The sequence below is a fragment of the Dipteris shenzhenensis genome, chromosome 21 (genome assembly GCF_047967505.1).
Source record: "Dipteris shenzhenensis isolate YYH24624 ecotype China chromosome 21, Dip_SZ_1.0, whole genome shotgun sequence".
NCBI classification, from domain to species: Eukaryota; Viridiplantae; Streptophyta; class Polypodiopsida; order Gleicheniales; family Dipteridaceae; genus Dipteris; species Dipteris shenzhenensis.
In genome coordinates, this window is record NC_141616.1 from 17,918,530 (window position 1) to 17,946,308 (window position 27,779).

General features: G+C 42.3%; 1 protein-coding gene across 2 annotated transcripts; it reads left to right on the forward strand.

Annotated features, from left to right (window-relative positions):
• The first annotated feature begins 8,639 nt into the window (after positions 1 to 8,639).
• LOC147888576 (polyadenylate-binding protein 2-like) lies at positions 8,640 to 24,256 on the forward strand. 2 transcript variants are annotated; one of them, XM_087392421.1, is made up of 8 exons: positions 8,640 to 8,792; positions 9,175 to 9,347; positions 22,608 to 22,710; positions 22,939 to 23,009; positions 23,135 to 23,238; positions 23,329 to 23,416; positions 23,588 to 23,706; positions 23,820 to 24,256. In XM_087392421.1, the coding sequence occupies exons 2-8, from the start codon at positions 9,210 to 9,212 to the stop codon at positions 23,866 to 23,868; spliced, it is 672 nt and encodes a 223-aa protein (XP_087248547.1). In that variant the 5' UTR covers positions 8,640 to 8,792; positions 9,175 to 9,209; the 3' UTR covers positions 23,869 to 24,256. The 2 variants fall into 2 exon arrangements, with proteins under 2 accessions (XP_087248547.1, XP_087248548.1); XM_087392422.1 differs by having other exon boundaries at positions 8,641 to 8,792; positions 9,187 to 9,347.
• The last annotated feature ends 3,523 nt before the right edge of the window (positions 24,257 to 27,779 follow it).

Here is a 27,779-nt window from a genome sequence, read left to right on the forward strand (position 1 = left end):
TGCACACTGAATTAATAAGCCAGTGCATGCCGATGGGTTAATAACCCAATGCACGTCGAGTTTGCTAGTTGATTGGAAGAGGGAACTGTTCACCAAAACTAGAGTAGCCAGCTAGAGGTCCACTCACCTTGAGTCTCGTACATCTAATTGAGGTTTGGGAGAATCCTAGTTGTTGAACCAAAGCTAGAGGACATCGCTTCCCACAATGTTGTATCTGATAAAAGTACCCACTTTAGCCTCATCCCTACTAGAGTGCCTGAGGAGTAGCAAGGCCCTCCCACGTCTATACCAAGAAGCACATAGAGTATTCCTATTCTTGCCTCAATGGTTTATCATACAGGACCGCATGTGCAATTCTATGAGGGAGAGCCATCCTTCATTGGAACCTCCGAGCCAAGGTTTAGCTATCGACCACTGAATCTTGTAGCACAAGGGAATGGACAAACAGACTTTGGGGGTGACACACTATCGTGATTTGCATTGGACTTCATGTATCTGAGATCATCAAAATACTTGTCAATTCTACTGTACCAACTTCTGGGTGCTTGCTTTAAGCTGTAGAGACTTTTCTTGAGATGGCAAACCTTATTCTCCTTTCTTGGTTAAACATAACCTACTGGTTGTTGCATATAGACTTCCTTGTCTAAGTAACCATTGAGAAATGCATTCTTGACATCGAGCTAGTACACATTCCATCTATTGAGTGTCGCTAGTGATATCAAAAACCGTATGGAATCCATCTGTGCTAGTGGAGCATAAGTCTCATCATAGTCTTGGCCATATTGCTATGCAAATCCTTTTGCAACTAGTTTGGCCTTGTATCTTTGAATACTTCCATCTAGATTGTACTTCACTTTATATGCCCATTTGTTTGCTATGGCCTTCTTTCCTGGTGGAAGATCACATAATTCCCAAGTATTATTCTTGTACAAAGCATACATTTCTTCATTCATAGCAGTTTGCCATTCTGGCTTGTCTATTGCATCTTCGAAGTACATTGGCTCTTGTGTAGCCATGATGGTAGTCATAAGAGCATGGTTGGTGGTTTCAACTTGAATTGCTTTGCCTTTCTGAGCATATGTCAATCTGGCTGGCGGTCTGCTTTCCCTAGTAGACCGTTTGAGCTGCTGTGGCTCTACTTGGGGTGTTTCTGGTGGCAATTCTTACTCTTCTTCATCAACCTTTTATGTAGATGACTATGAAATCGGTGCGTCTATCTCCTTTGTGTTTGTGATTTTCCATTTTGATTCCTCATCGAAGATTACATCTCTGGAGATAATGACCTTTTGGTTGATGGGATCATACAACTTGTATGCTTTGCTTTCTTCACTGTAGCCAACCATGATGCATTTACGTGACTTCGCATCCATTTCCTACAATGATCATCATGTATGTGGGCATATGCTATGCAACCAAATATGCAGAGATACCTTATGTGTGGCTTATGTCCAGTGAATGCTTCATAAGGTGTCATACCTTGTATCGGTTCGGTAGGAAGCCGATTAAGCAAGTAGTTTGCAATGGCTATTGCTTTTGCCCAATACTGATTCGGAAGATACTTCTCACTAAGCATTGCTCTAGCACTATCTACTAAATTACCATTCTTCCTTTCAGCTCTTGCATTCTGCTGAGGAGTATCTGCACAAGTAAATTGTCTTCGAATGCTTTGATTTCTGCAAAAGATCATGAATGCTAAAGACATCTTTTCACCTTCTCTATCTGATCTCATGACTTTAATCTTTCTACCTGTTTGGATGGCTTTGAATTCTTGAAATCTAGAAAACACTTTAGATTTCTCTTTTAGAAAGTATACCCAACAATATCTGCGGCAGTCATCGATGAAAGTCAAGTAGTAAAGTGAACCATTGATGCTACGGCGGGTCTGGGCATAACCCCATACATCTATGTGAATCAAATCAAGAATACCTCGTGCACGAGAGGTACTTCTGCCAAAGTTGGTTCGCTTTTGTTTGTCGTCCCTTGAATTGGATTCGGTGTATTATCTGCTGTGTAGGTGACATTTTTCTGGCCTTCTAATGGTTTCATATCTGTCACACCACATTCTTGATTTGTCATGTGAGATGATGCACCGTTGTCAATGTACCAAGGATCTTGATCTGCTTGGTCGACTTGATAGCTGAAGTCTTCTTTTGTATTGAAATCAGTGTGTATAGGTACACTGTATTGATTTGTTGCATTTCCTCATTTGAAAGAAACATATTCCCATATTCATTTGCAAAATGACTGTGACTAGAATGTCCACCACGATGATTTCCTCTGCCACGGAAATTCCCTCGATTGCTACTAGATTGACCGCGGAAATTCCCTCGATTGCTATTGGATTGACTGCCTTGGTCATACTACTTCTTGCGGCAATCTCTTTCATAGTGTCCAAACTTATGACAATAGTTGCACTGGAATTTTGACACGTTGGTGGATGCATTCCCTTGTCCTTGGAATCTTCCTCAATTGGAATGATTTCCTCTTTGTTGATGCTGATGTTATTGAGGATGATGTTGATGCTGATTTTGACTTTGTTGATGACTTTGTTGTTGATGATGACCACTTCTCTGGAATGATCTGTCTCTGCCTCTTTCTCTGCTTTTGTCTGAAGCTGTGAATGCCTAATCATTAGAATTACCTTTGCATGCATGAATGGCTTGCGTCCTAGGTTCTTCATCAAGTAGGACTGACTGAAGTTCTTCCAATGTCAGAATTTGCTGTTGGATGGCAATACTCTGCACTAGATTCTCGTATCCATCTCCTAGTCCATTCAGGATGACTTGAACCATTTTTGTGGGGTTCAAAGTATCTCCTGTTGCTGTGAGTTGATTGTTGTAGTCTTTTATCCAGAGTACATAAGCATGACCGGTTTCCCTACTGTTGCAGAAACTCTAGTTGATTTGGCTCCTCAGTGTAAGAATCCTGGAAGTGTTCTTTGACTCGAAGAGAGTTGTGAACATATCCCATGCTTCTTTCGATGTCTTGACGATGTTGAGCTATCTTGGCATGACATCTTGCACATTCTGCTTGATCCCATTCTGCCTGAGCTCGGGCAATGGCAAGATCTGCTATAGGTGTGGAAACTATTTGTGTAGTTGTAAATCCCACTGTAGATACCGCTGCTGGTGCTGTGACAACAGGTGGAGTAGAGGTATTGTTGGCTGGGTTGTCCAATGGTCTAGGTGTAGATCCATTGACATACTCCCATTTGTTCTGAAGTACAAGAATGGTCTCCATTCAGTATTTCCATGTGTCGTAATTGGAGTTGTCAGATGCCTCCAAATTGAGGTTGCTAGTCATAGAGATGGTGCAAGAAATGTACTCAAAAGTGTCGTGAAAATCACTATTTGGATCAACTGCAAAACACTGACTGTAGCAAGTGAAATCTGAACTGTCAATGAAGATAGAACTGCAATATATAATCCGATCTGAATTACAAGGCTTGTGGTGGCAAATGATGCCGGAAATAGCCAAGAGGCTTTACAAGGCTGAAATGATGTGCGCAATGCCGTGAAAATAGCCGAGTAGGCTTTACAATGATGGCATGTGTGTGAAATCAAATCACGTGCTATCTGCCCATGGAACAATTGGCAATGCCTATGAACACTCTGAAGTCTGCTCACTGAATTGATGAACATCGGGTTTCAGGTAATGTGATGATGTGAAACTGTATGTGAACATATGGACTGGGAACTGGTCGGGAATTTCAAGCATGGCTTAGATTGGCAACTTGGGGAGATTCAAAGCATCCCCTCTATGGTGATCCAGTCTACTCTGATCTAGATCTATACCAGTCGTCGATCGTTGAAAGAACAAAAAATCATTTCTTTTCTTTTGTTCTTTTTATGTGCTGGGTCAGATGCATTGATGTAGAGGCTGATGTGCATGTAGGAAGTGGATTTGTTAGCGAGGCTTAAAAGTGAGTGATACTTGTGTCTGTCATTTCAAACTCTCTTCCTAGCAAATGCTTTGTCTGCGAGATCTTCTCTTCATGGTTCCCTGTTATGACAAGGTCGTCCACATAAAGGACCACAATCATACACTTGCCTCCTTCTGTGAAGATATACAAATTTGCATCAGATGGGCTCCTCTTGAACCCATTTTGCAGAAAGTAGGCATCAATCCACTGGTACCACGCTTATGGGGCCTGTTTTAGCCCATAAAGTGCCTTCTTCAGTTTACAGACTTTACCTTTTGAACCGGGGATCACAAAACCTGGTGGTTGTTCCACGTATACGTCCTCCTTGAGATCTCAGGCGGATTTTACATCCATCTGAAACACGGGCCAACTTCCCTGGGCTGCTAAAGCCAAAACACTACGAATTGTGGTTAGTTGAGTTGTGGGAGCAAAAGTATCTCGATAATCAAAACCATGTACCTGTGCGGATCCTTTTGCCACGAGCCAAGCTTTGTACTTATCCAATGTGCCGTCGGACTTGTACTTGGTCTTGTACACCCACTTGGTGCCGATTACCTTGCGTTTTGGTGGACGATCCATAAGGTCCCAAGTGTTGTTCTTCATTATGGAGCCATACTCTGACTGCATAGCCTCCATCCACCTATCATCACCCTGTGCCTCTTTAAGACACTTGGGTTCATCAGCACGGATCACTTGTGTCATCAAAGCATAGTTGACCAAGTGTTCCTGCGCCCTTCTTTGCTCCTCTAATCTCTTGGACCAGCGGTGTTTGGATGGTTCCTCCTCAATGGCTGGAGGTTCTCTGCCATCCAAAAGCTGCTTTACCCACTTCGGGAATGGCCGTTGCCGTTGTGATTCTGCTGGCTCTTCTTCATCTTCTTTATCTTGAATCCTCCCAAGCACCATTGGCGGAGTTCGGTCTACTGTTGGTGGTTGTACTGGATGGATATCCTGGTCCTAGTTGTCTGGGAAGGAAGCATCGTCCTCCAATTGATGCGGTTGTTCTGAGAAGACCACATCGTGACTTACTATTACCTTCTTGGTAATAGGGTTATAGAGACGGTAATCCTTTGCCTCTTCACTGTAGCCCAAGAAAATACACTTCCGACTCTTCGGTTCCCATTTGGTCCTATTAGCATCAGGGACATGCACAAAATAGTCACATCCAAAAACTCTGAAATGTGCAACTGAAGGTTTCTTACCAGAAAAGGCCTGCAGTGGAGTCATCCCGTTCATAGCCTTCGTGTAGCTACGATTCAGAATGTAAACTACCGTGTTACATGCTTCAGCCCAGAAAGTCATTGGCAAATCTTTCCCTTTCATCATACTCCTGCCCATTTCACAGATGACACGCATCTTGCATTCTGCTACTCCATTTTGTTGTGATGTATGTGGCGGGGGTTTCTGTCTCTTGATCCCGTGACTTTTGCAGTAACTTTCGAATTCAATTGATGTGAACTCTCCACCTCTATCTGATCTCAATTTCTTCACCTTCCTCCCCGATTCTTTCTTGACCATTACATGCCATTCCTTAAACTTACTAAAAGCCTCATCTTTAGTCTTCAGGAAGTATATCGATATCCTTCTACTGTAGTCGTCGATCAGCGTCATGTAGTAGGAACCACCCAAAGCTTCCGTCTCCATCTTTTCGTAGAGGTCCGTGTGAATGAGCTCTAGAGGAGCCTTTGCCCTGCTGGCCTCTTTAGGAAAGGGATGCCGATGCTGCTTGCCCATCATGCAAGCTTCACATACATCGGGCAAATCTGTAATTTCTGGTAGGTCTGCAATCATTTCACTTTTATGCATCTCCTTCAAAGAACTAAGGTTTATATGACCAAACCTCTCATGCCACAACTTAGTGTTCTTCACATCCGCTCGAGCACTGAAAGCTGAGAGTTCGTAGATGTTGCACCGTGTACCTTTACTGACCTTCCCTTGAAGATCCAAAATATGTGCGCCATTCTTATCGAATTGAACTTTGAGGTCTCGATCTGTGATTGCAGAAACGGACAATAAGTTCCTCTTGATATCTGGCACATAAAGAACATCGGACAACTGTTTTACAACTCCATCTGACTTGAGAGCTATTGTACCTTTTCCTTTTGCTGGACATTTTACATCATTGCCGACTGCTTCTAGGATGTCATTCCCTACTGCCTGTAGAGAGGTATACCAATCCTTCCGACTGGTCATGTGGCATGATGCACCACTGTCAATGATCCAAGGTTCATCCGCACGTACATGAATTGCCTCCGTGCAAATCTCCTCAATTGCTACAAACAGTAGCTCTATTGGTACTGCCTGCGCACTGTTGTTGGACTCTTTCTTTACTCCGTTCTTCTCATCTGCAATCTTCTTTCGGCACTCATTCTGCTTGTGCCCTGCCTTGTTGCAATAGAAGCATTTGATCTTCTTCTTTCTCTTTTTATCATCAGAAGAAGATGGGTTACTAGAGTCCTTACCTTTACCTTTCTTTGATCCAGCATAGAAAGCCGAATCTTCTCTAGTCCTCATCTTTTGATGCATCTCCTCCTCTAGAAGCATCGTGCTGAAATCCTCAAAGTTGAGTGGCAGATTTCTGTTCTGCGTATTCAGCGCCATAGCAAGGCCGTCGTACTTTGGTGGGAGAATCTGCATGCACCTTTGTGCTAGATTCTTGCTGGTGACGGTGATGCCAATCGCACTCATCTGATCGCATAGATTCTTCACCTTGGTGATGAACTTTTCTACCGCTTCAGACTTAGACAGTTTCTTGTTCTCGAGTTGAGTCTCCAGATTCTGAATCTGCGTCTAATTTGTGGTCTCGTACTGATTTTTCAAGACCGTCCATGCCTCCTCCGCTGTGGTGACATGTTGAATTAACGCCGTGATGGAATCACTTACACTGCAGACAATAGAACACAGCGCATCTGCATTTCTTCTTGTCCACACGAGAATCTCATCCGCAGTTGGTACTATATGTTGTCTTGCATTGGCTGGATTCGATATTGCAACCGGCTTCACATCCACTCCAGTAGCAATATCCCAAAGCTCGTATGCGCTTAGGATGGTCTTCATCTTGAACTTCTAGAGTGGATAGTTAGAGCCGTCCAACTTTCCGCTTTCGCCGAACGGTGGGATTCGTAGTCTTGCTTTTGCCTCACACGGGTAGATCTGCAAAACTGACGAAAGTGGTATTTGACCACACACTCACTTCCTAGTGATGATTTTGCATCAATAGGCAATAAGGATGATTCTGAACCTCCCAATATCTCTGCACACAGGCATACGATGCAATTTCTGTGGCAACTTTTCACCGATCTGCAGAGCAGTGGTCGCACAGCAAAAACAAGGCCTTTTTCTGAGTGCTTGCGAAGAACTTCCGCCTTCAAAACGCGCCCCGAAATGGCCTCGAATCAGAAAAATAAAGTCACCAAGGGCTTCGCCATGTCCCGCAACATATACTGCTTTCTTACATACACAATGGGGGATACACACAGAGGTGGAGGTTGAAAACAGTTTTCCTCTTCTTAGTTGTGCAAGCCAAAAGAACTCTAGTACAAAGAAATAGAAGAACCCTATATGTGGGTCTCAAACCAAATTCAGCTAACCAAGGTGGCATACTGATTGAGCCACGAACTAGAGTAGATAAGGATAGCTGTCATCCAGCTATTATTCATGGGCGGTGTACCAACCGCATCTGCAGCTAACAAGTCGGTGACATAAATGCACAACGGTCACCCTGGCATATCACGAGTGGAGCTCGATATCTCAATAGACCATAGGTAAGGTTTGTATGCTTACTATCCTGAGCCTAAGGACATGATTGGATTAGAGAACCATTCTGCATGTGGTGCAATATAGATGGTGAAATGTGTTTGCGAAAGAGTTACAAGGTGGTTGCCTTGATCCCTAATGATGACCACGCAATGTGAATGTGGTTTTCTCTTGGAATGCAATTGTGATGGTTGTCAGAAGATTGGGATCTTTGGGCTAGTTAAAGCCCTAAAAAACTAATTTTCCAGGTTAAATATCATAGTGTTTGGTGGAAATGTGAATTCATGGTAGTTTCAACCCTCAAAAAGCTTGACCGTATAAGCTCATTGAGCTTTTACCTTTATTTGTATGTCCTTATGTAAATCTTTATTTAGTGGACATATGTTAATGATGACTAGATCCAAGCAATCACTTAATAGTGAACGGTGGATCCATGTATGGCCTAGGTCTTTGGTAACATGAAATAATGGTACTACATGATGATGCATAGGTCCATCCCATTGCCAGGGTTTTCTTTTGTGTGCGAGGGGATTGCCTTTTTTAGATAACTAGGGTAAAGGGGCCAGTCTTGTGCACACCTATCTTTTTCATAGTGTATGGGTTGCGCCTATGGATTTTTTTGACTTTTTTCAAAATGTAAAGGCATCGCACGAATGACCATAGAAGAGGAACAACTTTTAACTTTATGGAAAAGCTAAATATCCAACCCTCTCATTGGGTCTGTCCTTGGATAAAGAAGGGGGGGGGATGCTGACATTTGAAAGGCACCGACCTCTTTACTAGTAGCCCCGTTACATTAGTGGGCGAACGGAAGTGGAAGTGTGGGACATCGCAGTCACGCACGCATGGTCCTATCGAGGAGAACGCATAGACCTCGTTCCCATGTCCCAAAGAAGTACCAGAGTGTGATGCAGGAGAGTTAGGTTAAGTGCAGGAGTAAGGAGAGAAGGTTAGGTTAAGTGACAAATGCAACAACCTAACAATGAATGTTGGTAAAATCAGTTGCCTTTATCCCCTCGACAGCAAATCTTCCAGGAAATTACACTCCCAAACCCTTCAATTCGAGGCTCCACACAGGACGATTGCGGCATCTAGCGTCAACATAATCCCTTAGGTGAGCCGTTTTAGATTCGTCGTCTTTGAGAATTTTCCGTTCTACGCTTTTGGGCGTCGATAATGCTGCGTAGGAGGGCTGAATCTCGCTCGTTCCTGGTTCCCTGAGTTGGAGGGCACAGAGGAGGAGAGGCTCGATTGATTGTGGCTTGCATTTGGTAGCTTTGAACGAAACATTAATTTAGGTCAAACTGTCTGTCATCGTATTTCGGGATTTACAGATGGTCGACTATAACATATTCCCGCTCAGCTTCGTTATCTTTACAGGATCCGTTGGCACGCGAGCGAGAGAGAGAGAGAGAGAGAGAGAGAGAGAGAGAGAGAGAGAGAGGATTTAGTTGGTTGGCACCTGTGAAACAAACATGCCTTGATATGTATTCCAGAAATATTTGCAGGATTAAGTAATCCATTTCACAGCATGGAGGACGAACATGAAGTATATGGAGGAGAAATTCCCGAGGATGTGGAAGGAGAGATGGAAACAGACTTAGAGGTGTACCCTGATGATAGGATTGGAAAGTCGGAGGAAGGTACTGGTGACGATGCAGCTTCCAAGGTTGATCTTTTCCCTCCAGGTCCCTGTTGAGTTTCTAGAGTTTTAATTTAGCGCCTATGAGTTGGTTTTTTTAATAGCCCAAAATACACACAGATATTTCTGTATTTTTACGTCAGTGGGTGCAACCTCATGCTTTTACTTGTGGATATGCTTAATATTTAGGGTTTTGATTTATTGAGGGGCACCTACAACCCAACCAATGTAATTTAAGTTTGAAGTTTCCTTGGACTACACCTTGAATGTTCGGATTGAAGCGATAACACGTATACATATTGTAGTACTTTTACAGAATAGCTAGATTATAGTAGCGCTTGGATTCTGTCTTGATTGCTGTTGTTTAAGCGCTCTGCCATTGATTAAGCGCTCTGCCATTGAATATTGTAGTTATAGAATCCATCTATTTACTCTCTGTGTCTTTCCATGCTCATTTTGTTCTTCTGGTCAGTGAGGTTAATTTCTCAAAGATTCTATTGCTCTCTCTTCTTCTTTTTGTAAAGAGAGGCCCAAGGGGTCAGGTATAGTTATTGTTGAAACGTAACCTGCTATAGGACATTTGAGGCTCCTGAAGGGGCCTCGTTAAGTCACCACCTTCACCTTGAAAATTTATAGGACCCCTCTAGTGTACTTCTAATGCCTCTAAAACATTATGGTCCAGCTCTATATAATGTCACAATTAGAATCGCCCTTACGACAATCAATGTCACAATCTAGAAAGAACCTCCGAAAAAGCAGATCCCCTCCCTGTCCTCTAATACTCGATCGAGTCTTTGCTTTTGTGTCTACTTAACACTTACCCTCCTCCTATGGCATTGTACCATGTGTAAATTCTTGCCTTCATCCCTCACTCACATGGTAAACACCAGTGAAAGTCATGTGCTATGTGAAAGAGACAACAATTGGGATGGGGAGGGTGGTGGCTTAAACATACCTCCCTTCAAAGCCCGGTTTTATACATAAAATCTTAAGAACATCGAGAGAGCTTACAACATAAAATGATAGAGATAGGAATTGAAGATGGAAGCTAACCATGAATTGATTAGAGTAACTATAGCATTAAACACATGGGGAATTAGAAGCTCCATGTCTATTGTTAATAGTGGGTTAGTGCCCAATAGTCAAGAACAAAGTCGTGTGTCCAAAGTCACTATGCATTTTGGATGCCTAAAACAGAGAAAAACTATCAAAATGGGGCATGTGGAATGAACGTATCTTGGTTCAACATGGAGTCTATCCCTTTTGAGTCTGGATGCTTCTTCTAGTTAGCACTAACTAGTTAAAGAATTAAGTTTTAAACAATTGGGTTGACTTGTACACTTTAGCTTTGTGTGTGTAAGAGAGACAATAGAGAAAAGAAGAAAGAAAGATTAACTCCGCGGGAGGCCTCGCGGGCCTATGGGACAAAGTGCAACAGATAGAATGGAAACTCATACAAGCCTCAGAGGGCTGAAGAAAAGGGTGCGCTAGGGCCGTTGCCGAGTGCTGTGCTAAACTAAGGGAGGTTTCACAAATAGGTGCCGGACATTGGACTATGGGTCCTACATGTCTGGTGGCTAAGGGGGAGCTTGGGCAAGCACATTCATAAACGGGCGTTGGGCGGCCTTGGACTAATGCTCAAGAAAAATCCTCCGCCCGAACTTTATTGGAATGCCACATAAGCATGTCTGTGCCCATCTGTGAAACCATTTGAGGGCAGACAATCGAAATGGCAGCATGCTATTCGCAGATGTCATTTTTGCTAGGATGTCTGCGCCTGAAGCTATAGCTACAGATCTCAAAAACTCAAAAAACTCAATAAACACTGGAACTGAGAGTCCTGCGCTGAATCAAAAACCAAAACCCGGCACCATAGTATCTCTCCCGTGGGCTGGAAAGGTCTCCCGAATCTGCCGAGCTGTCTCGCGCTATGGCGGAGGGCATGGTCAGAGAGAGAGAGAGAGAGAGAGAGAGAGAGAGAGAGAGAGATGATGCTTATGATGGTTCTAATGTCCAGCGGAGTCTGAACATGTATCATTTCAAGGTTGCATACCTATCTACCTTCTTGCCCTTGTGGAAGTTGGAATTCCAAGTGTTCCTAGCGTCTCTCATCTTTTCCTTTAATTGCCTTGTGCTTCACTTGTGCTAGGGTAAGGTCCTCTGCTATCTAATTTTTTATGTACTCCAACTGCTTTGATTGGGTGGAGGATGTGGAATCTTGTCTTCTTCTTGCTGCTGCACACTGCTACAAATTTTTTGGCTGGGCTCTTTCCAGCCCCACAGCCAGCCCTCAAAGGCAGACTTTGTTAGCCCCAAATCAACCCTAAGCAGGTTCTCTGTTTGCTGCTCATGTGGCAGCCATCTTGCTGCCCACATGGGAGCCTCGGCCTACTGTTCTATTGGTCCATCTACCCACAATCCTATGTATTGACCTACAATCTGCAATCTCACGCCCAATCTCTATCTAAAACCTGAGATTAGGAGATTTTGTCATATCAGCTTTCCACATATAGCAGATAGCTTAGAAGTCTCCAAAACTTGCATCCATGCGAGCAACACTTGGAGGTATTTTTAAAGGAGTTAACATTTAGGGCCATAGCTTTGCTAGAGTTGGTTTACTCTGGCATTTGTGGATAGGCGGGGTGCACAATCTTTTTTTTTGGGGGCATAATGTTATGTTAGTTTCATCGATAATTTCAATAGAACGATATGGGCATATTGCATTGCCAGGCTTTCGAGAAATTTTTGGAATGGAAGTCAAGGGGAAAACAAATGAGGAAAGAAGTGAAAGGCCTTTTGTATTGACAAAGGGGAGAGGCTTTCAATCCTACTGCAAGAAAGAAAAGATGAAGAGACAATCGACTATTAAATTCACATCTCAACAAAACGAGGTGAATTTTGGCAAGTAGCCATGCAACAGAAATGAATGCATTTCATACAAATGGCATGTGAAATCCATTGGATCTGCGACATGGAAATAGCCGGTAGGCTTTAAGACTTGTGGCCGTAGCAGAAGCGCATAGATTTTGAAGAGACTTTTGCTCCTACTTCTAGGTTGTCTATTATCAGATGTGTAATTGCATTGGCTGCCCATCACGGATGGAATGTGCAGTAGTTGGATATAAAAACAGCCTTCTTAAATGGGGATTTGCAGAAGAAGTTTTTGTGAATCAGCCCATGGATTTTATTGTGTCTGCTCAGGAAACCAAGGTGACAGGTGTGTAAGAAAAATCTAACGAGCTCCCCCTAATCTTGTCATAATGGACTGCTAATCATATTGCTAAGCTGAAAAATCAGCTTATCAATAGGAGTCTCCTCTCTTCCTCTTGCACTTGGATTATAATCCATAGAGCTTGGTATGAGAAGATACATAACTACTTGCTCAGCCAAATATCAATCTGAGAGCACCCTCTATGTTAAAGAGAATCATGGTGTTCTACTTGTGAATGACATAATGCTGATTGGGAATAATCAGGGATGCCGTCTCAGCTTTAAAGCTGATTTACAGCAGACATTTGAATGGGTATTTGCAGGAATGAATTTTTGTGAATCAGCCCATTGGTTTTGTTGTGTCTGCTCAGGAAACCAAGGTGTGTAAGCTGAGAAACTCAAACGAGTTGGTATGAGAAGATACATGCCTACTTGCTCAGCCAATAATCAGAAACAGGCCAATCATGGTGTTCCACTTCTGCTCACTTTGTATGTGAATGACATAATACTGACTGGGAATAAGCAGGAAGCCATCTCAGCTTTCAAGGCTGATTTACAGCAGACATTTGAGATGTAAGATCTGGGTCTGTTGCACTATTACTTGGGCACAAAATTTGTGCAGTTGTATAGTGTTGCTTCAATCCGAGTACTTCTGTATAAGTTTGGTTTTTGGAATTGCAAGCCCATTTCTAGAATCTGGAGTCTTTATGATGTATGAGAGACCTATTGGGTATGTACAGCCAGGCAGTTGGCTTTCTTATCTATCTGTGCACACTGCAACACTGACCACATTCTCAGTTTGCTGTTTCCCAGGCGAGCAGGTTTATGCACAATCCTGGTACTAAGCATGCACAAGCAGGTAGGTGTATTTTCTATTACCTGGAACACCGAATCTTGGATTGTTCTATTCAAGGGGGGACAGCTTGCAGTTATATGCTTTCAATGATTCAGACTGAGCAAGAGATTATGACACTGTTGCCACCGCTACCTGTGAGGCTGAGTACTGTGCAGCCTTCACTGCAACAGTAGTGACCTTTCTCTGCACGCATACTATGAATTGCACACATAACGGATGTCACAACTTGATTGCTATCATGTAGATGCAAGGAATCAATCATGAAAAACTAAAATCCATGCACTAACACTCCACATAAATGTGTCTTCCTTGTAACTTAGGTAGAGTAATAACAAACGAGGCAACGCCGCAATGTGGTTGTATTCTGATCCATACCATCCACAATAATGCACATGTACTTGTGTAGATGCAAAATAGCTTACTCCTTCGAGAATGCATATTTTTGTCTTGCATGATGAATAAGTCCATGATGATATTGTCGCTTCTTTTTATAGAATTCCTTTCGCTCTAGATTAGGCGCACTCTCAATTGCTTGTTTCAAGTCATCACAATCATTGCACTTTGACATTTTCTGTCTCCTTGGAATTTTAACATGCACAAATTTCATCCTCCAAATAGTATACATAGTATGATGAGAAGCCTTGGGTTGCCCTCTTTTTGATTGTTTTTCTCCAATGTAATAAAGTACTCCTTTTTTTCTCAAGCTTGTTGGAAGGTGCTGGTCAGTGACCTTTTCACTGTTATTCTTGAGTTTGGAAGACAAACGGGGTTGAGGGCAAAGCATTTTCATGTATATAGTCTTTCAAAATTACTTGTGCCATTATAGTTGTGCTCCTTGTTTTGCACAATCTTGTGTTATCGTGAATACTAAATGTTTCTCCTTCTTTCGCTTTACCAACTAAATCCCTATGTGTGCCATGTGATAATCTAGTAGTAATGCGATACGCATTGGGCAAATCCTTTTCCCATTCACAAGAGGGCTCATATTTTGTCCTAAAACCAACCTTTTCTTGTCATTTTTTAGAAAGCAAGAGAATCTTATAAGAAGATATTATTTTGTTTTGCTCCCTCTTCTTTGCCACACATTTTCTCTACATTACTTCATGTTGTGCAAGTCAAGAAAATGCATACATTTGCATTTGTAGACTTCAGTTCCAATGCATTGAGCATATGCTCTTCAAACATCACTCGTATTCTCTTTGGTTGCTTTTGTGGATTGGCATGAAGTCACTTTCTCTTCATGCACCTGTTTGCTTTTGTGGATTGGTATGGAGTTGCTCTCTTCATGCTCCTGTGTGTATGGATGAGGCGTGAGTGTAATCAAACATCCACGGCCATTCTCACTGACAGTTAGAGTACTGGCTGTTACAGGGTTGGGAACCGTATCTCTAACCATAGTCCTAAACTTAAAGGGGTATGCATGTTTTCATTCTTTTCAACTAATATAGTGTACAATTAGACATTTGTGGTGTGCTCTATAGCTGTGGTCTCTCGCCTCATCTCCACTCTTCTCCTCTCCCTCTTTATATTTGTTCATCCATATCAGAGCACCCTTGCCATCCGCTAAGGTATTACGATCTGTGTGAGTGTGATAGATTGAGATTGAGATTTTTCTTAAGTGATTGTGAGCTCATTCCGTTCACTTCTGTTCCTTTGAGAGATTTTCGTTAATCTCATTCAGTCCATTCGTTTCGTTCCTTAATGTGAGAGATTTGAGAGTTTATCAAACTAAAATTTGTGTGCTCCCAGAAAGTTACGTCGAATCACGGGCACAGGCACGTAGAATCACCTCCCAGCCAATTCTCGGTAGTCGTAAGCTTTCACGCTCAGGAAATCTACGTTCAAGCTCTGGCTTACTAAATCTCCACCAAGCACCAAAATTCCCTAGATGGATCTAGTATGCCACATGTCTTCATTCTAGGGTTGCTCCTTAATGCATCATTTACCCCTCTCTTTTGGATATCATTGCAACCAATTGCCCCTAGGCACATTTCATGCATTGAGGTCCCTTAGCCTTAGATCCACCTAGTCTAGTACCATGTCACCCACACCAAGGACCTTGGCCTTTATTCCTTTTTGATCATTTACATGAAGCCCAAACAAATATAATACAAACATTGATCCTTTAAAGGAAAATGTCGACTGACCCTTCCGAGGTCATGTTACCTCAACGTGAGCATAACATTCCTTCTCTCTTCAAGCATCAGCGTCCTCGATGATAAAGTCTGGGAACACTCTCCGCAACTGGTATACGGATTCCCAGGTAGCTTATGATGGCATATCTTGCATAAGTTTGGCCTTTTCTGGATGCCAGGTCATCCTTTTTCCCAGGTTTGAATACATGAGCCTTAGGCCAAAGGCTCTCGACGAACTCGTCTACCTTTTGAGTTTCTCTAATCTCGGTCATTAGAGCACTCTCTAATTCCGTGAAACTCATATCATGCATAATGCGTGACAACACATCAGTAACTTTATTATCCTTCCCTCTTTGGTACCGAATCGTCAAGTTAAACTTCTGCATGAGTTCTGCCCACCTAGCTTGGTGGCCTCTCAAGTCAGGTTGTTTACAAAAATGTTTCAGAGTATCATGATCAACATCAACATAAAACTCTGATCCATACAAATAATGTCTCCATGTTTTCAGAGCATGGGACAACAGCATACAACTCTAATTCATGAGTTGGCTAATTTCGTTGAGAGTGAGAAAGCTTCTTGCTTTCAAAGGCTACTAGCCCTCCCTCTTGGAGGAGAAGTGCTCCTACCGCAATGCCACTTGCATCGGTCACAAGGAAAAACGGTTTCTGGGGATCAACTATTTTTAACACCGGTCTTGAGACCACAGCTTGTTTTATGTTGTTAAAACTTTCCTGTTGATTCTGTCCCCATATAAAAGATACTTTATCTGAGGTCAGATCAGTCAATGGCGATACTATTTCGGAATATCCTTTGATATGCCTTCGATAAAATTGGACAAATCCCAAGAATGATCGCAAGGCGGTCAAACTCTGAGGGATTGGCCAAGTCAGTATCGCAGCCACTTTCTTTGGATCCATTTCTATCCCCTCAGGAGTAATTATGAATCCTAAATATTCAAGTCTTACCATACACAGTATAGTTTTCTTTTTATTTACATAAAGACTGGCTTTTCTCAAAGTACTGAACTCTATTCTTAAGTGTTCATGATGCTTAGTAATGCTTTTACTGAATACCAGAATATCGTCAATAAAGTGTACTACAAACTTTTCGATATACGAACGTAGTAAATCGTTCATAAGCATGACGAATGTAGCTGGAGCATTGATAAGTCCAAAGGGCATTACAAAAAACTCATAATGTCCAAACGTGCTTCTAAAAGCGGTTTTATGCACATCCTCGGCTCTAATACGGATCTGATGGTAGCCACATTTAAGATCTATCTTACTGAAAATTACGGCCCCATGTAATGCATCTAGCAGATCATCAAACCGAGCCATCGGATACCTGTGCTTACTCGTGATATTATTCAATGCTCTGTAATCTATACAGAGGCGAAAAGTATCATCTTTCTTCTTCTTTAATATCACTGGTGAAGCAAAAGGTGAGAAACTTGGTTGAATCTGTCCCAACTTGAGGTATTCTTCTAGTTGTCTTCGCACCTCCGCCTCTCAACCTATAGGGAGGTCTATTTACAGGTTCTGTCCCCGAGATTAGTTGAATCTTATGCTGAACATTCCGCTCTGGAGGTAACCCATAAGGTAGCTCATCCCTAAAACAATCAGAGAATTCCTCTGTTATTTGATCAGCCAGCTTGGCCATCTCTCCATTTTGAGCAACATCAGTGCTAGCCGAAGAATCATCAATCGGCTCTATCGATGCTGTACAAAGAAACAAAAACTCTTCTTGAGCTTTTCGAATTTCCATCACGGAAACCAACGGTCCTTAAGGTATATCCTTTTCACCTCGTAAGACATACAGCACATCATTCATCTTGAATTGATAAATGTGCTTTTTTCAATCTATGGTTGGATTCTTCCTAGAATGCCAAGCCTTACCCAGGGCTATGTTTGCATGAGCAAGCTTAGTCATTTCAAAATCAAGCTTCTCAACATAGTCCTGAATTCGAAGCTCCAACTGGGTAACCCTTTGGTCCCATACTTCAGTTGAACTTCCGTTTGCCATCTTGACTCTATATGCATAGTCAGATGGGCTAGTCTTTAGTTTCAACCTCTTTACAAGCTTGGAGTTAATTACATTATGCGTTGACGCTAAGTCAAACAACACAATGACCTCATGATTAGCTACTTGCTCTTTCATCTTAATTAACTCCGTATCATTAAAGGCTGTATACCCTGTTGCTGCGGGCTTTGACAGGATATTATCAGGTGCACTTGTTACTAACTTAGCAATAGACACATATTACAAAAAAGGTACTAACCTTTGAGAAGATCTCGCTAGCTGAATCTGCATCTGTTTTGCTCTGGGACTTCCCTTCATTTTCACGTTGCATTCTAAGACCACCATCTCAGCCATCCGACGATCCTTGGTTCGTGGACAATCTTTCCACTGATGAGGCTGAAGGCAACCAAAACACAAGCCTTCTCTCCTTGCTTTTTTCCTTTGCTTTGGATTCAAAGAAGACTTCAACCAAGCCCGGGCTGCCATTGGTGTTACTTTTCTTTTCATTCCAATGGTGGTACTTGATTTAGGAGTCTCAACTGGTTTTGCTTGCTTGGCTTGACCACTAGGCTATGAGGCACTCCCTTTGCTAATCCGCTTCTTCTTAAACCCAGTTTTCTTCGGGTACCCATACTGAGTCCCAACTTGCACAAACCCACTTGGTCTGTTCCCTTTTGCATCCTCATAGTTTAGGGCTATGGCAATTGCTTCGTCTAGCGTGTTCGCATACTTAGCCCGAACTTCCATCTTGATTCGATCATTCAATCCAAAGATAAAATCTTTTACTTGGATTGGCTGAGGTAGAGGTTCATCAACCTTCATTACACTTTCTCTGAACTTATCAGTGTATTTTGCCACTTGATAAATTTCTCTGACGAAGGTTTCGATACTGATCCCAAGCTCGGGATGCTTCGTCAGGAGGTAAGAAGTGTTTTCTAAACTCTTTTTGAAACCCCTCCCAAGTAGTAGATGCCAATCCATCTTTCTGTTGTTTTATCCACCATCTATCCGCTGCCTCATGAAACATATGGGTGGCCTCACCGTCACGACGCTTAATTAACAAGGACCCACAATTGCGCCATCACAAAAGCCACGCAACGTCAGTTCCGATTAGTTTTACATGACCACGGCTCCAAGTGCCTCTTTAATCTCGTAGATGTTGTTTGAACAGATGCCAAAAACCTCTCGTGATCTCCCTTTTCCAATCACCTGCGGCTCTGATACCAAATATCACACTAAAATCTGTCTGCTCTCAGAAAGTTACGTCGAATCACGGGCACATGCACGTAGAATCACCTCCCAGCCAATTCTCGGTGGTCGTAAGATTTCATGCTCAGGAAATCTACGTTCAAGCTCTAGCTTACTAAATCTCCACCAAGCCCCAAAATTCCCTAGATGGATCTAGTATGCCACATGTCTTTATTCTAGGGTCCCTCCTTAATGCATCATTTACCCCTCTCTTGGGATATCATTGCAACCAATTGCCCCTAGGCACATTTCATGCATATAGGTCCCTTAGCCTTAGATCCACCTAGTCTAGTGCCATGTCACCCACACCAAGGACCTTGGCCTTTATTCTTTTTTGATCATTTACATGAAGCCCAAACAAATATAATACAAACATTGATCCTTTAAAGGAAAATGTCGACTGACCCTTCCGAGGTCATGTTACCTTAACTTGAGCGTAACAGAGTTGTTCTTCTCCTATCTATCCTTTTCTCGATTGATTCTTGAGAGAGTTTTTGTGTCGAGAGAGAATCCTATCTAGTCTACTCCTAAGCTAACTACAACGTAAGGTCCTTTGATCTCCAACAAAGCAAAGGTGACTATAAAACTACTTGACTAAAGGACACAACCTAGGCAACAATAGTCAAGCAAGCACAATATCAGGCTAGAACAAATGACTTCTGCGCAATGTCAAGTGCACAACCAACACAAGCAACATAAAAGCAAAAGAAACGCAATGATACTCAACGACAGTAAACCACCTCCACCTGGGCCTAGCCACGAACTACATGCAAGCATCAAGCACTCTAGCAACGACTAGACTAGACTACAAAGACTTAACGGATGCAGCATACAATAAATAAGTAGACTTAAGGGACGTAGCATGCAACAGACAATTGATGCGGACTTTGAAAAACGACAATAAGCATCTTTAAGGGGGATGAGGATTGCAAGTCACAACACAATGCAGGATGTAGAGCTCGACACAAGGCACGGACTAGACAAGTACACAAAAGCAAAGAGAAGGTGACAAGTCACAACACAAAAGGTAGCTACACGCATGACCAAACGATCGGTAAACGTAACAATGAAAAACAATGGAGAAAAATTGATAGATTTTTTGACCCCCACAAAATCTATCTCAACCTCCACAAAATCCTTGTAGACTCCAAGGGAGTCTGTCTCCTCCACACTGGGTTGACATGTGGCAATTCTATTTGCTACGTCAGCAAGCTATCGCCAACTTCACCCACACCCAAGGTGCAAGCTTTTGATGTGGTGGCGAGGCACTCGTCGAAGCCAACAACGATAACCAATCAACTCAAGCATTAGCCAAGAATTTAGTATATCACTCAAAGACAAAGCACATTACATGTGAGTGAGCCAAGTAGAGTGTTACTTGGTGACATGACATTGTAGTATTGTGATTGTAACGATAATCAATCAACTCAAGCATTAGCCAAGAATTTAGTATATCACTCAAAGAAAAAGCACGTTACATGTGAGAGAGCACTTCATCAGAGTAGTGTTACTTGGTGACATCACATTGTAACATTGTGACTGTAAAGAGAATGTTGTAGATATCTTTACTAAACCGCTCGGGACAGAGATTTTCAAGAAACACCAACAAGCTCTTAGTTTGACTAAGAGGGAGGACATTCCCATTAAAGGGATATGATGGAATTAATGTTCAAATCCTCCTCCATTCATCCTCGATTCATTATCTTGAGGAGAGGCTTACTTCATGATGTTGATCTTGAGGGAAGGTGTTGAGGATTCAGCTCAACATTATGTTCATAATGTGCATGGCTCTAGCATGAAAGAGTGCTAAAATAGCACAAGGTTGGGAACTCTAACCTTAACCCTAACCCTAAGGGATATGTATATTCTCATTCTTTTGAACTAATGTAGTGTCATTGAGATTCACCATCATCATGTCAGAGAGTAGGGGAGATCACATTGACTTACTACACTACACAAGACAATGTTGTTGATTTGTTCACCAAAGCACTATCCAGAGAAAAGTTTGAAGCTTTCCACAAAGATGTAGTAGTATTTTCTTTTGGTGATTGATCCATTTCTTTATACTTGTTCACGTTGCCCCTATGGGGATGTTAGGATGAGTACCATGGTATGAACCCACTCTTGGGTACTTTGCCCTCTAATTATGAGGTTTTTGTACCTAGGGTTAGTTTCCTCTGTAGAGGATATTTTCTCATTTTGGTTATCCTTTAAAAGGCCAAGAAATATACCCTTGGGAGTGTCTACATGTCCACATAAGGAAACCTACACAAATCTAAAACCCTTGTGCACATGTTTAACGTAAAGAAACCCTAAGTCTCACTGCCAAAAAGAGTGGACACCGTGGTTGGTTTGGGCTGCGTACCTAAAGATTAGAGCCTTTAGGCATGTTAGGTACTATAGGTACGCTAGGTTTTTTAAGAAAGAGAGAGTTTATTTTGTATTTATTTATTTATCTATTTATTTATTTCTTTTTGTTGGGGGGGGGAGAATTACCATTCTGCACCTATTTTGAGAAGTTTGTCGTTGCTCGATCTCGTGTCCTCCTTTGTACCTGCTTTTGTTGGCGGCTGTGTCTGCAAAATTCTACTTCAGCCTTGGCTGTCCACAGCCCACAAATCCCTTTGGGCCTTGGGCAAGGCCTTGCAGCCCTGCAAATTGCTATACATGCAAACGTTGACAGTGCAAGGCTCTATAAGCCAGCAGGCTGCAGTGTTAGGCTATAAGTGAGCAGGCTGCAATGAGCAGTGCTGCATTCAGAGCGTGAAGTGTGGACAGCAGCACATTGAAGTGCAGAGCGTGGAGAGCTACGTTTCTAGAGACTGGTGCTGCATGCACTGTGCTATGTTTCTAGAATCTGGTTTTAGCTGCCATCTATCTTATCACACCAACTATCTTGTCACTATAATACTATATAGTATGTACCATGCATATATAGTAGGTACTCAAACCTGAAACTCTTCTAATGTTTCGTACTTGACGACCATGGTGGACCTCTATAATCCAATGTACTTACATTGGATAGTTTTTATGTGTGTGTGTGTGTGTGACATGTGTGGCATTTATCCACTGAGGCTGGAGTTTCATCTTTTCTTCACATGGTGCCTCTGGATTGTATGGAAGGACAGAAATCAGTCCTTGGAGATTCCACTTTTTCCAAGCTTTCCTGTTTCCGGATGTCACTAAGGCAATCTTTTTATGATTGCCTCAGTGCTTGTCAGATAGATTCCTCTATCTACTTGTCCTTCTTTGAAATCTTCTGATGTTTGTAATGGCAAGGTCCCTCTTTGGGAACTGCTTCTTGTAATATAAATAAATATGGATAAAGTGTGTGTGTGAACTATCCAATGTAATTGCATTGGATTATAGAGATACATATCAAGAAAACGTTTCTAACGTTTCTTAAGTTTAAGGAAATTTAGGTACTTGAACGGGAAATGCTTCTAACGTTTTGTACTTGATGTACCGAACAACCATGGTGGACACATGTGCTTAAAACAAACCCCCCTGCCCTCTTCCCGTACGGCGCCCTCTTTCGTTTATCCCGGTCTCCCTTTCTTAATTTTCTCTTTTTTGGCTTTCTGTGAAGTGTTGAATTGAATGCCAGTTTCTGTTTTAAAGTCGATTGCCAATACCTCCTGCAAGCATGCCTGTCTTAGTAATGAAAGAGAGCCTTTCTAATAATCTTTCTATTCTGTATTTTCTGTATGCTTTTCAGAGTTGTAACTTTTGCCATAAGGTTGATTGTCAATACTTTGTGCAAACGTCGAGAGGTGGGGCTCACTAGTACTCTTTCATTTTGTGAATTTGATGTTCAGGAATTGGAGGAAATGAAAAAGCGTCTGAAGGAAATGGAAGAGGAGGCAGCTGCCTTACGAGACATGCAAGTGAAAGTCGAAAAGGAGATGGGTGTGGTTCAAGGTAGCATTGGGATTCTGAAGCTTGTCAAAGTCATTGCACCAGGGTTTTACTAGTGTGGCTGTAATTTTATAATGAAAAACATTTTAGGCTTCTATGATACAATCCTACCCCCCCAATCTCTCCCCCTTTCTCTTTGGTTCTTTTGTTTTTCACCTTTGTTTTCAAATTTTTTTAGAATGGACATATGCTAGTCTTATGAAGGTGTAACATAATTTGTCAACTATGCAGATCCTGCAAGTGCTGCAGCTGACCAACAGGCTAAAGAAGAAGCTGATGCCCGCTCAGTTTTTGTTGGTAATGTATGCAATTTGTGCCACAACTATTGCTTTAGATTTTTGAAGGATGTTTTAGGCATAAGTTTTGCTTTGATGTTTACTCCAGCTTTGCCTGTTGATTTTATGAAAAAATTGGTGGTTGTTGCTAGGTTGATTATTCTTGTACACCTGAGGAGGTACAGCAACACTTCCAATCTTGTGGCACAGTGAATCGTGTCACCATTTTGACAGATAAATTTGGACAGCCTAAGGGGTATACTTTTTGAATACCGTAATTGTTTTCCAATGTTTCGTTGAGTTCTGTTTATCTGTAGGTTACAAAGCTGACTCTGAACATCGTCAGGTATGCGTATGTGGAATTCTTGGAGGTGGAAGCTGTGCAAAATGCCCTTTTACTGAATGAATCTGAGCTCCATGGTCGCCCTTTGAAGGTGAGGGGATAGTGGGAGCTAGGTTTTGAAGTTTTTACTCTTTTACCTTTGTGATGGTTAGACTCAGTGCAACCTTGCCTGGTAATGAGATCTGGTTACGCTGAAGAGACTGCATTCTCAATATATTGGTTCATCATCTTAAATTCCAGCCTCTTTGATGGTACATTGCAGGTATCATCCAAACGGACTAATGTCCCAGGAATGAAACAGATACGGGGCCGCCGTTTCAACCCTTACTATGGTTATCGGTCGCGGAGGCTCTTTTCACCTTCCTTTGCCTATAGTGCTGGGTAGGTATCTTTGTAGAGATGTCTTTACAAAGTGCTGGCTTGACAGACATGTTGGAGTGTGAATCTTTGGGCAACTGATCATTCACTAATGTATTTCATTGTTTTCTTTGCAGGAAGATGCCCCGGTTTCGTAGGCCTATGCGATACAGGCCATACTATTGATTGATGGATCAAGGCTTGTTGCATTGGGATTGTAATTTGGGTCCCACTAATCAGGCAGATATACATGTCTGGATTTTCACTTTATCAATATGGCTGATGTTTCATGGATATCCGTGAGTACTGGCCATCAATTCAGTTTTTGCTTAACCCGTGGATATTTCTCTAAGTTCCATGCAGCTTGCTCAAGAGCTGGCCTTCAGCTCTGGTCAGATGTTGTAAACTGTGCAAGAACATAAAAGTACACATTTAGGGAGGCAGGGGATTGTGCAAGGAAATGGCCCCAATTTATTCTGGTTTGAATTCTGTTTGTCATTCATGTAGATTATCTGTACAAAAGCCAAAAAGAATCAGATTTTTATTGAAATCTTGGAAACCCCTGAAAATAACGTTTTTCTTCATCACACTAGTGTTTTTTGCAGGAATTTTCCTGGAGTGTGTTTACTGGAGCCAAACTGCTTTAACGCTTTTTTATCGTATATCGTTTTTGTTAGTTAAGCTTTCCTAGCGTTTTTGAGCTTTATATTTCTCTTAAGCTTTGTATTTCTCGTCCTCCTTTTATTGGGGGGGGGCGGGGGTGTTCAAATTTTCATGTTAGCATTTTCTTAAGGGTTTTGAGCATTCAATCTCAGTTAAAAATGTAATGCGAGTTTCCATGGCCCAACACTAGCAGCAGGTTTGAAAGGAACACAAGTCTTTGCAATATTTGATACTTTGTTGGAAATCTCATCATCCAGTTTCTCTCTCTCTCTCTCTCTCTCTCTCTCTCTCATGCTCAGGCATGCTGCAGATGCTGGATCTGTTAAATGTGGAGTCTAGGTTTGCTGCTCATGGCTATGGCTGATGGCTAAGAAGTGCTCTCACATAAGTACTGGATATGGAGAGGTTATGGTGAGAAAGGCCGAGGCTGTTAGCTGAAGTGCTGTGCTAGCTGATGATGTTGAATGAGGGCTTTGGGCTCATTCTGAAGGCTGGCTGACCAGACATGGAACCTCTAAATTTCTTCTCTTTATGTACTTTGTCCCATAGGCTTGCGAGGCCTTCCAAGGACGTTAATCTCTCTCTCTCTCTCTCTCTCACACACACACACACACACACACACACACACATACAGACATTTGAGGTCTTCTACAAACAATAATCTCTCTCTCTCTCTCTCTCTCTCTTTGTGCATGCTTGTCCTTTTCATTTTGCCTTTAGTATTCCCTTGAACTTATATCTTTTTCAAAGGCCCTAGTATATTTGCATCCCTTATTAAAGTGTGAGCATACAAATCACACAACATTAAACTGTGCTCATTGTTGCACCTACACAACTACAGCACGGTTTTTTTCTTGCCTTGGAACTCCCTCTCCTCTTCAAGAGGTGGCAACATGGGGCTGCCATTGCCTCTTCTTTAATTTGAAGTTTGCAGGTACAACACTAAGGCTATCCCTTTGGGTTTGGTCTGTCTCATGGTTTCTACTAATTCAGCTCCATTATTTGCATCAAAGGGCATTCTTCTCTCCCATCACTTGAGCTAGAGCTCAAGATGTTCTTTATAGTCTTCAATTTGTAGTTTTACTATTTTCCTTGCAAATATAATTTTCTCGAATGTTATAAAAACTTTAATTGTTTGGATTTAAGGAATTAGTCATTTCATAGAATCCTCAAGATGTCTGTTTGGCCACCCCCAATGTAAAGGTTCTGGCTTTCCCTTTCACTAGATCCTAGCACCACGTCTGCTCCTTGGTCTCTCAAGTTAAGCACCTCCCTAGTTTCTACTTTTGTCAAGAACTACATGCTCATCCCTATACAACATTCCAAGGACACCAAGCTAGCAATCTAGGGTATAGTAGTGTCCCATTGCATGTCGGCAACTACTTGACCACCGGATAACCTCAAGGGCCAGATCTAGACAGGAGGGCTATAGCACTAGCCCATAAACAGGAAATGGTCCATGCAACAACCACGCAAACTGCAAAATCATCTACAAAGGTGCCCAGTAGCAACCAGTGGCAGAACAGCCCCAAGGCCTTGTAAGTATAGAGCTCATAGACCCAAAACTCTGGGCCAGGTTGTTTAATCCATAGACCACATCGGGTATAAGTTTGCACGAGACGATTAATAGCTCATAAAAGCCTTTGTGGGGGAGAGAGTATATTGAAGCGTTTGAAAGACTGAAGGGTAGATGAGATATGAAAGAACTACATGTAGTATGCTGAATGGGTAGAGCAACTAGGAGGGCATTTTGCACCCAATACCAATGCAAATTCTAAATATTTGAACCCGAGGGGGAGAAAGATATGAGATGTGTATCAGTGTGACACTCCTTTGTATGCCTTTTAAATGGATCCATTGGGCGATTAAGGAATATTATCTCGGTAAACATAGGTTTTGGTGGGAATTGGTGTTGCAGAACCCATGATATAGTGTTGTTGATCAACCTGTGTGGTCCATTGTGGTCTCTTGATAGTAGCTCTGTGTCGAACAAGTGATGTTACCACCCCTATCAGATGTCCTTAGTTTGCTTGTAATTGTCTTGAATCTCTCCTATTCAATTGCATCCCATTGTTTCAAATGAGGAAATCCAGATCATTCGAAAATGAAGTCAAGCTATGAATGGCCTTATAAAATGCCTTTCTAGCACCATTTTTTAAGACTCTTGATTTGGGTCTTGGCTATGTTGTCTATAAGACTGAAACAATCAGCAGCCACCCTTTGAGTGGACTCGAATTGCATGTCTCGATCTCGTCTTTGTGAATTGAGCAGTTGGTCTTTGTGTCATACGGCCTTGTGAAGGAAGATCGCTACTCATCTTTGGTTTGGACGAACGAAAGGTAGGAGAGGGGTCCGAATCCATTGTGAAACAATGATGGTTGCTCGGATTTCATAGTTCACGGGATAGCTAAAAGCAAAGTGCTCCTCCAACTTAGCCTCTTGTAAATTGCATAGAGTGCAAATGCAGTCCTCCCTAGGTATGCCCTCGGCCCGTCTAGGCTCAATACATAATTGGTGAGAAGAAACATGGAACAACCTAATCAGGATCCTAAAGGAGTGGGGGACGTGGATCCGTGTGTAGCCCACCATGTCGATGAAGCCCTCCATTGATTTCTATAGGCAGTGCTCTCTATAGTAGTCGAGTTTCACAAGAAGCTTGATAGGTGCTAACCAAGTCCTGTATGTGTGCAACTGCCTGAGATCCTCCCAAATGACGTGGTTAGTCTCGTTATAATCAAGCCTCAAAGTGTGAGGATGTGAACGAGAGTTGCATGATCAGTGTTGAAGCCAGCCCATTCAGCAGCTCTGTGATTTGAGAGAGAGAGAGAGAGAGAGATATTCTACGGGCCTCTTTGGCATATCAGACAAAGTACAACCAAAGTCGCCACCATGGGCTAGTGTAAGGGCTCATTAAGGCCCTTGGTGACTGCTATACTAAAACCAAAATTCAAAACCCAAAAGTCTATAGAAAGCCAAAAGATCTAGCATTTGAAGTATAAAAGATCTTGGTGCCAGGAGGGACTATCATGGTGGGGTCCTCTAGTGGGATACGAGGATATCTTGTATCTGCCTTGTCAAGTCAGCCCTTGACGTGGTTGGGGTGTGGCCTCCATGATCTCTATATACGGTGAGCCATTTCAAGGGTGAACCTACAAAGATAGATTGGCCTCCATCGTGCATGCTCTAGCCTCTTTGTTCTATACGTGGAATCTGTGACTTTGGTTCCACGACTCCTCGTCTCCTCTTCCCACTAGTCCATTCTATCCTCAACTCGGCTAGCTCCTCCTCCTCTTCTCCATTGTGTTTGGTGTTCACTCGAACATGTAAAGTCTATGACATGTCACTATATAGGGTCTAGATTTGTCTCCGATTTTTTCAACACGTCTCCTCTTGCTGTCTGGTTTGTCTCAAAAGAGCCTCTTTATGCCGTCGCA